This window comes from Cantharellus anzutake (genome assembly GCF_015039405.1).
Source record: "Cantharellus anzutake strain C23 chromosome Unknown EI90scaffold_424, whole genome shotgun sequence".
Classification (NCBI taxonomy): Eukaryota; Fungi; Basidiomycota; class Agaricomycetes; order Cantharellales; family Hydnaceae; genus Cantharellus; species Cantharellus anzutake.
The window spans coordinates 24,235-34,450 of record NW_024067374.1 but is presented as its reverse complement, the minus strand read 5'-3'; the positions used below and the strand labels follow the sequence as shown (position 1 = coordinate 34,450).

Below are 10,216 nucleotides of genomic sequence, written 5' to 3'. Positions count from 1 at the left end.
ATCAGCATCTATTAGCTATATGCGATAGATGCTAGGACATTTGGCAAATCGGATGCTCAACACTGGGAGAACGGCAGGAGGTATGCTCCGTCACGGGCAGCTTCGAAGAAGGGACAGTTACTTACACCGATCACGTTGAAAGTCCTCAGTCGGGGCTGTCTCGTCTGTCTGAGCAACTTCGATCGCATTGCGTTTAGGCTCGCACAGGCCGTTTCCCTGAACGATGACGTTCGAGTATGTATACTATTCGGATGATCGAACCGTCGCCGGGTCGGATGACAGGGGTATTGGGTTATCGATGCTGTCCGGATGAGACGCCAGCATGTCCATTCCATAACTTGTGGCAAAGAAAGGTATCGGAGTGTTTAAAGACGTTATGATGTCCCTTGCACGACAAGCAAGTATCTGTCTTATGGCGCGCAGTTCTGGGAATGGAGGGGGAAACACAGACCATGCCTTCGTCGATCCCCCGGAGGAGGGGATGTGACAACTGGGGAGGTGGTAGTTCTGCGAGACCACGCCTGACAACAGTGCTGTCGGTTAATTCCCCTGCTTCTGCGTACATGATTCTGTATTGAAGCCTCAGGACATCTGACACGGTAATGAACATGAGATTGAGACTTCAGTTCCGTGGTCTCGCTGGACTCGAGCGGCTCCGACGAATCATCCTGAAGCAAATAAAGCGATCCGTAAGGGAGGGGGGGTATGAAAGGCTGCTGTGCATTGTGACCGCGACGCTAGACGCACCCGAAGGATCCTAGTAGTCAGTACCGCGACTCACAACTTCCTTGACCTGGGTAATGGTGCGTCAGTCAGTGGAAGTAAAAAGTTTAGTTGGCCGAACGCACAGTTGGCCGAAGAAGTATCGTGTGCTCCTGCAACATAGCATAGGTTTAATTTAATCGCGGAAAAAAATCGAGTACTTACAAACTGGGCTGTCATGGATCCGGGTTGATCTTTCAACGGTGGATAGTCTTGAACAATACCTTCTTGCACGAGTTTTTGAAGCTGCGGGGCGTCCTTCCGTCATTAAACACGCGGTAACATGAAAAACTTTCCTTACCCCATACAAGTATGACGTCTCGCCAGCACGATCAAGGTATCGCCTACAGAATGGTAGTGTACCGAAGTGCTTGTTGATGGCAGAAAGCACCTTCTTAGCCGATGCCGGAGCATCTCTGCTACCAAAAATCAGCCCTCCCTTAATTCGACCAAAGCTCTGACAAACCTTCTTGGCTTTGGACCCCCTAAAATCTTGGCATAGTGTGAGACCTCCCCCTGCATCTGATGTGAGTCTAAAACGAAATGCGACGTCATCCAACTCACACTCTCAACCACATGTCCCCGGCCCGTGCTGCCAAACGTCTCGATGGCAAAATACTCCCCCTCCTCCATTTTGGTCCTATCTCCGGTCTTCACGATCGGTACCGACTTTCCGCCATGTATTTGGTACAGCCCGATGGTATGGCCAGTTAGATTTTCGATCGACTTAACTAAGATTTACGACTAAATATTATGAGGCTAATGCCAATGAGGCATCACTGACTTGGCAAGGTGTTTGTCCCGATTGTCACTTCGTAGGATTCCATGGTCTCTTGAATGTAGCCTCCTATTTCCCCTAATCTGACGTCTATTCCTGCTTCCTAAATATTCGGGGGATTGGGAAGCAAACAACGGAACCACTGGAGGTGCAACTTACCCGAATTCCTGTATTGGTTGCATCTTTGACGGCTGTCAGCAAGTTCTCGTAGTCCGGATTCCAAGATAATGTGAACGCGGAGTCACATATCCTCCCTTTCACTTGCACTCCAATGTCGACCTTCAAGATGTCCCCCGATTTGAGCACTGACCAGGAACACCGGTCAGAAGACCCCTCACAGCGGAGTAGAACATGCTCACCAATCTTATCACCTGCATTTGGCGTATAATGGGCAGCACAGTCATTGAGACTGAGACCTGTTGGGAAGCCAATGCCGCTTTCCATTCCCTTCTCTTCGACCAGAGCTCTGGTACTATCCTCAATACCATTGGCAATTTCTGTCATTGTCATTCCCGGACGAACCCAACGGCGCGCGTATTCTCGCACTTGCCGGTGCACTTCCGCTGCGCGGCGAATTGAATTGTACGTGTGCTCGGGATCTTGGTTAATTTGCCGCTCAACATATCGTTTTTCCTCCGAAGTTGTTCGATAGTGGTTGCTATCAAACAGAGTTAAGCCAGAGCAATCAAGAACACCAACGTGGCACACTCGTCTTTATATTCCTGTATTTGACCCTCCGGGTAAACATTATTTGGGAAAAGCTTAGAGAGACCGACTCGGGGTGGATCACTTTGGACAGCCTTCTGCACTTTCTTCTTCCTCTTCTTCTTCTTCTCAACTTCTTCTCCACGTCAGAGCAAATAGTTAACAAGTTAGAACGGCGCCAATCGTACCTTCAATTGGAGACGCTCTTTCGTTCCCATTCTCATCTCCCTGTTCTTCGACAAGAGAGAGATCGGTAGCAGTCCTTGGAACCTTATCATCGGGAGGGACCGCCCGAGCCTCAGCGCTTGCGGCAGCTGGTACCTCTTGTTCCGTCGAAGCCATGATTTGCAAGACCGAGGTCTCTGCGGAAGCAAACCTGGAGACCTCCGATGCAGGCACGGAAGCCACGATTGAAGCGCCTGCACAGCTCTGACTCGATTTTTGGCATTCCCTCAACAACTCATTCAGTGTCCGCACCACCTACTGACGGCCATTCATCATGTCTATGGTAAAGGTGCGCGATTGGATGTTGGGACCGGTGGGGACGATTATTCTTACCCCCTTGTTCGGATCTCGCAGATTTGGTCTATGAAGAAGTCGCAAGATGCGGCTGCCAAGAAGAAGCCAAAAACGAGTGCAGCCCAGATCCGTGTCCAGAAAGGTGCGTGCTGTTTTGTCGTGTGATCGGACGATCTGCTGACCTTCTTCTGACTTGTTCAGATTTGACGGAGCTGGAGCTGCCGAAAACGATGACGACCACGTTCCCTAACCCCGAAGATCTTCTCAATTTCACGCTTACACTGACACCAGACGAAGGCTAGTTACCAGCTTAGCTCGTTTCCCTCGATCTTTATGCTAAATGTTGGTTCAGGAATGTACCAGGGGGCATCCTTTGATTTCTCCTTCAACATCAACAATAATTACCCGCATGAGCCACCAAAGGTCAAGTGCATCCCTAAGGTTAGTCCCACCTGTCCATTGCGCGTGTTGTAACTCAACTTTGTTTGCATGGCAGATTTATCATCCTAACATAGACCTAGAGGGAAATGTTTGTTTAAATATTCTTCGGGAAGACTGGAAGCCCGTGCTCAACCTCAACTCGGTCATGGTTGGGCTTCAGTATCTTTTCCTTGAGCCCAATGCCGATGACCCCTTGAACAAAGGTGGGTGTCAATTCTCAGCGGTGTCATTCGGAATTCACAGCCCTCCTAACACGTACAGATGCGGCCGAGGACCTGAAACGGGATCGCGAGGGCTTCATGCGGAACGTCAAGAATTCTCTGAGGGGTGGGACGGTCAAAGGAGAAACATTTGACCGCGTTTTCGTCACGTCGCGATAGACATGTGCTCATATGATCATAGACACCGCATACACACCGATACAGCACCTTATCTGCCGTAATGTACCTTCATACTTGATTTGCCGTCAACGATACCTTCACTTCCCTTTGTGATCGGTTTTGTCCCATTCATTGATATGCAAACCGTGGATTAGACCGTTTCTGGGCCACATATCAGGAACCCCTGTATGTAGTGTAAGACCAAGGGCTAAGCAGTAGGGGGATATGATAATGTTCGTCCTTGGCGATATGGAAAGTAATCTTTAAATGGCCACAAGGCTTAGTCAATGTCCCCTTGGAGCAAACTGGTATTGTCCTTACATCTATTACGGGGTAAAATGAATCTCTTTTGGTAGCCACAAAGTAGTCGCCAGTTTGGAACGTGAGCTTATAGAGACCAGGCTTGAGCTGATGGTTAGGATCGAGCAACGTTTCACATCGTCCTTGCTCATTTGTGGTTCTAGGTAATCTAATGTGTTGCATCCAGTATACACGAGAAAGGGGCATCCCATCATACCCTTTCCCCAACATATCGAATGCAGAAGTGTCAAAGTTAAACTTTTCTAAGAAGACGCCAATATCTTCAGCGGGTTTGCCAAAGCTGGAATCCAAGACTAGTGGAGTCAAAGCTGAGCGAGGAGATTCCTTTATGGTGGAGCTAAATTCACCGTGGCATGTCACAGGGGATCGAGGTAGAGCCATCTTCTACCACAGGCTGTAATCGGTGTGGCCAAATTGGCGAGGCGATTAATGTCGCTCCCCAGACACGTGACTTTGCGTTGTCGATTCAGATTTTTCAGAGCTCTGGATGGATGACTTGTACACATTTGAAGTGTTGGCTGCGGTCAACAAAATCACTCAAGAAATACTGAACCATACAGGTAGGTGTGTTTATAGCTGATTAATTAATGCAACTGGGTGACATTGCGCGGTAGGCATCAATGACAAGACATTAGCTGAGTTTGTAATAGCCCTCCATGATCAGTCCAAGACTCTTCCGGAGTTTAAGCAAAGGCTTCAAGAAGTGGGAGCAGAATTCCCTGACTCCTTTGTTGAAAATATGGATCGGCTTATTTTAAATATGCACCCAAAGCACAAGAAACGGTCCACGAATACCAAGTCCAGGATGGTAGACGCGAGCCTGGCAGCCGAGGAGTTGGTATTATCAGAGAAGGAGAAAAAGGCTCGAATGTTTCCCGGTTTGTCGAAACCTGACCAGGAATGGCGGCCATCGGATGAGTTTGATGCCCCCGTCGAAGACGCAACTGCCAAAGAGGTTGACGATCTTATGTCCCAACTCGAAGGCGTTGCGAATAAGCGCGCACGTAATCGCCCCACTGCAGGTGATTTCCTTGAAGCGAATGGGGAACCATCTCCTAAACGTCGTCGTCCGAACTCACCCAGCCCTCCTCGTCACCCACCGCGACGAAGTCCTAGCCCTCCCCGAGATCGCGACGGCAGGGGCGGTTACCCTAGGGGGCGCTCCCAGACAAATGGGAGGGTTCAGCTTGATTCAAAACCCGTTCTCTACAAGATCTATAATGCTCGAGTTTCAAGTCTGAAGGAATTTGGTGCTTTCCTTCAACTCGATGGTGTTGAGGGAAGGGCCGAAGGTACCCTGCTGTGTAATTTATGCATGACAACGTGCCATTGACGCTTTTCTGTAGGGCTGTGTCACATTTCCGCCATTCAGGCAGGTGGGGGGAGGGTCAACTCCCCTGCTGACCTATTGTCTCGTGGTCAGTCCGTTAAAGTGAAAGTGATGAGTATTGCGGGAAGCCGAATCAGTTTATCGATGCGAGATGTTGATCAACGGACAGGGGACGATCTCACCCCACATTTGCGAATCAAATCAGACGCTGAACTGGCAGAGGAAACCCGACGGCATGCCGAGCGAGCATCTTCTTCCAATGCTATTCCTCTTGGTGGATTCGCCGGAGAGGCCGCATCCCATTCGGCGAGACGCCTCACTTCCCCCGAACGATGGGAGATCAAACAACTCATTGCATCCGGGGCGATTGACGCTTCCGAATACCCGAATATCGACGATGACTTTAACTCGCCAATGGCGAAAGCTGAAGTAGAAGAAGAACTTGACGTTGAAGTTCGTGAGGAGGAACCGCCTTTCCTTCGAGGACAGACGAAGCAGACTTTGGACATGAGTCCTGTGAAAATTATTAAAGCACCGGATGGTTCATTGAATCGTGCTGCCTTGGCCGGAGCTTCATTTGCGAAAGAGCGCAAGGAATTGCGGCAACAAGAAGCCAACGAATTGGCGGATTCGGAGGCTCGGGACTTCAACGCACCGTGGCTGGATCCGATGGCCAATAATCAGGACAAGATTTTCGCCCAGGATTTGCGTGGTCACCTCATGGGTCAGAAGGCGAGCGAAGTTCCGCAATGGAAGCAAGAAACATTCAACAAGGCAACAACTTTCGGAAAAATTACTTCGTTGCCCATCGCTGAACAGCGAAAAAGCTTGCCGATATACAAGCTTCGTGAACCCCTTCTGGAGGCTATACATGATGTAAGTTTTGTCCCGTCCCATCCCGCACTCTTTGTCACTGAATGAATTAGCATCAAGTCCTGATTGTCGTTGGTGATACTGGATCAGGGAAAACCACTCAAATGACCCAGTATCTCGCTGAAGCAGGTTACGCTGACCACAAAAAAATCGGATGCACGCAGCCTCGTCGTGTTGCCGCAATGTCCGTGGCAAAACGTGTAGCTGAGGAAGTTGGATGCCGATTGGGGCAGGAGGTTGGTTATACGATTCGGTTCGAGGATTGCACAGGTCCGGAGACGAAAATAAAATATATGACGGATGGCATGCTTCAGCGCGAGTGTCTCATTGATCCAGACGTGAGCGCCTATTCGGTCATCATGCTTGACGAGGCGCACGAACGTACGATTGCTACCGATGTCCTCTTTGGCCTCCTCAAAAGTATGTTGTTCCGGCTCCTTTTGAGCTCATCTGCAACGCTAACTGCTTCTTTAGAGGCTTTGAAGCGGCGTCCTGACTTGAAGGTTATTGTGACATCCGCAACCCTTGATGCCGAAAAGTTCTCGAGGTACTTTTTCGGGTGCAGTATCTTCACCATTCCTGGTCGGACGTATCCTGTGGAGATTCTCTACACGAAAGAGCCAGAATCTGATTATTTGGACGCCTCTCTCATCACCATCATGCAAATTCACCTGTCCGAGCCTCCAGGTGACATCTTACTCTTTCTTACTGGACAGGAGGAAATCGACACTGCTTGTGAAATACTGTTTGAGCGAATGAAGACTTTAGGTCCTCAAGTCCCTCAGCTCATTATTCTCCCCGTCTATTCTGCTCTTCCCTCCGAAATGCAATCGAAGATTTTTGATCCTGCGCCTCCGGGGGCACGGAAGGTAGTCATTGCAACTAATATTGCTGAGACAAGCATCACGATCGACGGCATTTATTATGTCATTGATCCAGGTTTTGTCAAGCAAAACGCCTACGATCCCAAGCTAGGCATGGACTCCTTGGTTGTGACGGTAAGTCCTTAAGTAACTTCCCGTGAGGTTCTCAAGGCTGAACATCAAATGTCATGTAGCCCATTTCTCAAGCCCAGGCTCGTCAACGTGCTGGTCGAGCTGGTCGCACTGGTCCTGGAAAGTGTTATCGACTGTACACAGAAGCGGCATATCGCAACGAAATGCTCCCCAGCCCTGTTCCAGATATTCAGCGACAGAATTTGGCCCACACTATCCTCATGTTGAAGGCAATGGGGATCAACGATTTGTTAAACTTCGATTTCATGGACCCACCACCCGCGCAAACGATGTTGACTGCATTAGAGCAGCTATATGCGCTGTCAGCGCTTGATGATGAGGGATTATTGACGCGCTTGGGGCGCAAGATGGCGGATTTTCCGATGGAGCCGCCACAGGCCAAGATGCTCATTGCATCGGTTGACCTGGGCTGTTCCGAGGAAATCTTAAGCATCGTTGCAATGCTATCGGTGCAGAATGTGTTTTACCGGCCAAAAGAGAAACAAGCTCAAGCTGACTCAAAAAAGGCCAAGTTCCATCAACCGGAAGGAGATCATCTCACATTACTAACAGTCTACAATGGCTGGGCTGCAAGCAAATTTTCTAACCCTTGGTGCTACGAGAATTTCATTCAGGCTAGAAGCATGAGACGCGCACAAGATGTGAGGAAGCAGCTCCTTGGTATCATGGATCGGTGCGTTTCTCGGCTCATTGTTTACCCTATCACACTATGGCGAATCGCACGCATAGGCGGCCTCGCTCATCCCGCCTTTCCCAAACTTCATTCGTTCTTCGGGCACATGGCCGATAGATTAACATTTACTTTTTTAGATACAAACACGACATCATTTCATGTGGGAGAGATTACAATCGCGCACGCCGTGCCATCTGCTCTGGATTTTTTCGCAACGCTGCCAAAAAAGATCCACAGGAAGGCTACAAAACTCTTGTGGAGGGTACTCCAGTCTACATTCACCCCTCCTCGTCGTTATTCAATCGAAACCCAGAATGGGTTATCTATCATGAATTGGTCCTCACGACGCGGGAGTACTGTCATAACGTGACTGCCATGGAACCCAAGTGGCTCGTGGAGGTTGCACCTCAGTTCTTCAAAATTGCGGATGCCAATAAAATCAGTAAGCGGAAGAAACAAGAGAAGATCGAGCCTCTGTACAACAAAGTGCGCCATGTCGTTGCCAGAAATATGACACAAACTAATCCATTATTAGTACGAAAAGCCAGACGAATGGCGTCTATCTAAAATCAAGCGTAGTGCCCGCTCGGTATGCTCACTTCGCTTTATACTAACTGATCAATATCGCTCATGCAAAATTTTTGTCATTCAGAGTCAAACATTTGGCTAGATCTGACAAAACTTACGCACTCACAGTTGTCGTGTGAAGGATTGATCTCTAGGATAATGATTAATGTCATACGGACAACATGTCGTAATTAATCCACATTAATTGTACAACTTTACTGGTTACATACCTGATACCTATGTATTAAGTAATAACACTGCCTGATCAATTCACGGGTCTCGGCGAGTCCACCTCGACTTAGTTTTGAGTAATTGCCCCGACATATATTCACTGCGTTTAAGCCAAAAATTTCGGTGTAGGAAATGGTTGGGATTAACCCGGTTTCCGCGAAATTTCCCGCGTCGGATATTGGTTCTGTCTGCTGGAGGATTGAGTGTCACTTCTCCATGGTTGGGGCCAGGAAATGATGGGGATTTGGTGGTGGCTGACAATCTATCATATTGATTTCTCGTCCAATCCACACCTGGAAACTCTAAACTACAGCATATATATTTCTCGATGTAGATACAAGAAAAACATTCCGCCCGAGTCTCCGGAACCACTCAACGACAACCACCTTACATCACAACTCAGGAGCGCAGCTCCTGCCCATAAACCTAGTACCTTGCGAAAGCTACGTGGGGTTCCACCCCTAACCTTTCACCCCTTTATACATCATATCATGGGGAACAGATGAACATACGAAAATATCAAATTAATGCTGTCCTGCTGCAGATTGCAACGCATAACTCATTGGTGAACCATAGAGCAAAAGCCCACATAGCAAGTGGGAGCTAAAGAGTTCACAGGGGAGAAACAAACCAGCAGAGATCAGCTCACTGGACTCAGAGACTAGTCCACTAGAGAAGAGACCACCAAGACGGCCCTGGATGTTGAACATAACATATCCGACCCCGTACATCTGGAATAATAGAAATGACAGCTATTCTAGTAAGACAACCCAAGTAACCCAGAGTAAAAGTCCAGTCCACTAAGTCTGCAGCAAAAAGCAAATACACATGCCCCCTTTGGATGTTCCAGCTAAGTTGACCATCGGAAGGGAACGCCAACAAATAATACAGACACATTTCCCAGGTGATTTATTGGTCAGTTTATGTTATATGTAACAGAAAGTGAGAGGATGGCACGAAGAAATTAATTTGATGCAAAGTCTTGAGCGGATTGCACGAAGAAATTGGGGACACGTGGTTTCATGCATCAATTTTCCGTCGACATTTCCGCTGTCGGACAAGCAAGCTTCGATTTCCCATCACGGAAAAGGCTGGAATTGCACGGCATCCGACAGCGGAAAGGGCTGCAGAAATTTTTGGCTGAAACGCAGTACTGATTGTTGATTACGCTGGCATCGTACTGGCCTTGTGGCGTTTACGCTTACCGCAATTGTCAAACGCAAAGATGACAGCGCTTCAAGCCTTCACTGGCTAGAGACATTACACCTTTATTCAAGGGCCAGACGGCTATTTGGAGGGAATCCGATGAGAGTCGTGCCCGCTTGTGCTTTCACAGGAGTAGGGATACCGTAATCCTCGGCGCCCAAACACTTGTTGGAGACATGTCATGCGAGGGAAGGTGGGCTCCCATCTTGAGGAATTTGGAATGCAGGCAGATGTTATAGGTTTAGCCTTTGATGTGTTTGAAGAAAACTCGAGAGGGAAACGCCAAACACGTCTCAACCTCCCACCCGTGTTAAGGATTAATTACCCGCATATTGCACAACCAGTCGAACTTCACTGAAGCTGTGCCCAGAAGAATACGACCAGAATTGTTGAGGAAAATATTGCTGGCCAGTT

The 10,216-nt window shown here is 48.5% G+C and overlaps 3 protein-coding genes across 3 annotated transcripts; 2 read left to right on the top strand and 1 right to left on the bottom strand.

Moving 5' to 3' along the window:
- Positions 1 to 2,608: 2,608 nt before the first annotated feature.
- On the top strand, positions 2,609 to 3,840 carry EI90DRAFT_3109869 (ubiquitin-conjugating enzyme/RWD-like protein). The gene is made up of 6 exons (XM_039062637.1): positions 2,609 to 2,759; positions 2,825 to 2,906; positions 2,966 to 3,061; positions 3,117 to 3,205; positions 3,261 to 3,408; positions 3,467 to 3,840. Exons 1-6 carry the CDS (start codon positions 2,745 to 2,747, stop codon positions 3,583 to 3,585), a joined length of 549 nt encoding a protein of 182 aa, XP_038907371.1. The 5' UTR covers positions 2,609 to 2,744; the 3' UTR covers positions 3,586 to 3,840.
- On the bottom strand, positions 3,673 to 4,358 carry EI90DRAFT_1848559 (5-hydroxyisourate hydrolase). The gene is made up of 4 exons (XM_039052262.1): positions 4,254 to 4,358; positions 4,103 to 4,199; positions 3,907 to 4,045; positions 3,673 to 3,846 (listed from the first exon to the last, which is right to left on the bottom strand). Exons 1-4 carry the CDS (start codon positions 4,285 to 4,287, stop codon positions 3,760 to 3,762), a joined length of 357 nt encoding a protein of 118 aa, XP_038907370.1. The 5' UTR covers positions 4,288 to 4,358; the 3' UTR covers positions 3,673 to 3,759.
- On the top strand, positions 4,350 to 8,657 carry EI90DRAFT_1849463 (P-loop containing nucleoside triphosphate hydrolase protein). The gene is made up of 8 exons (XM_039052263.1): positions 4,350 to 4,466; positions 4,521 to 5,198; positions 5,253 to 6,112; positions 6,163 to 7,107; positions 7,167 to 7,798; positions 7,936 to 8,284; positions 8,334 to 8,387; positions 8,451 to 8,657. Exons 1-8 carry the CDS (start codon positions 4,394 to 4,396, stop codon positions 8,466 to 8,468), a joined length of 3,609 nt encoding a protein of 1,202 aa, XP_038907369.1. The 5' UTR covers positions 4,350 to 4,393; the 3' UTR covers positions 8,469 to 8,657.
- The last annotated feature ends 1,559 nt before the right edge of the window (positions 8,658 to 10,216 follow it).

Excerpts from the sequence above, each read along its gene's own strand:
- EI90DRAFT_1848559 (XM_039052262.1), bottom strand. The coding sequence starts at position 4,287 with ATGGCTCTACCTCGATCCCCTGTGACATGCCACG. Across the intron at positions 4,200-4,253 it reads ATCCCCTGTGACATGCCACG|TCTTGGATTCCAGCTTTGGC; the intron begins GTGAATTTAGCT and ends TGACTCCACTAG. Across the intron at positions 4,046-4,102 it reads TTCGATATGTTGGGGAAAGG|AACCACAAATGAGCAAGGAC; the intron begins GTATGATGGGAT and ends TAGATTACCTAG.
- EI90DRAFT_3109869 (XM_039062637.1), top strand. Across the intron at positions 3,206-3,260 it reads AGGTCAAGTGCATCCCTAAG|ATTTATCATCCTAACATAGA; the intron begins GTTAGTCCCACC and ends TTTGCATGGCAG. Across the intron at positions 3,409-3,466 it reads CGATGACCCCTTGAACAAAG|ATGCGGCCGAGGACCTGAAA; the intron begins GTGGGTGTCAAT and ends TAACACGTACAG.
- EI90DRAFT_1849463 (XM_039052263.1), top strand. The coding sequence starts at position 4,394 with ATGGATGACTTGTACACATTTGAAGTGTTGGCTGCGGTCAACAAAATC. Across the intron at positions 4,467-4,520 it reads AGAAATACTGAACCATACAG|GCATCAATGACAAGACATTA; the intron begins GTAGGTGTGTTT and ends ATTGCGCGGTAG. Across the intron at positions 7,799-7,935 it reads CTCCTTGGTATCATGGATCG|ATACAAACACGACATCATTT; the intron begins GTGCGTTTCTCG and ends TTACTTTTTTAG.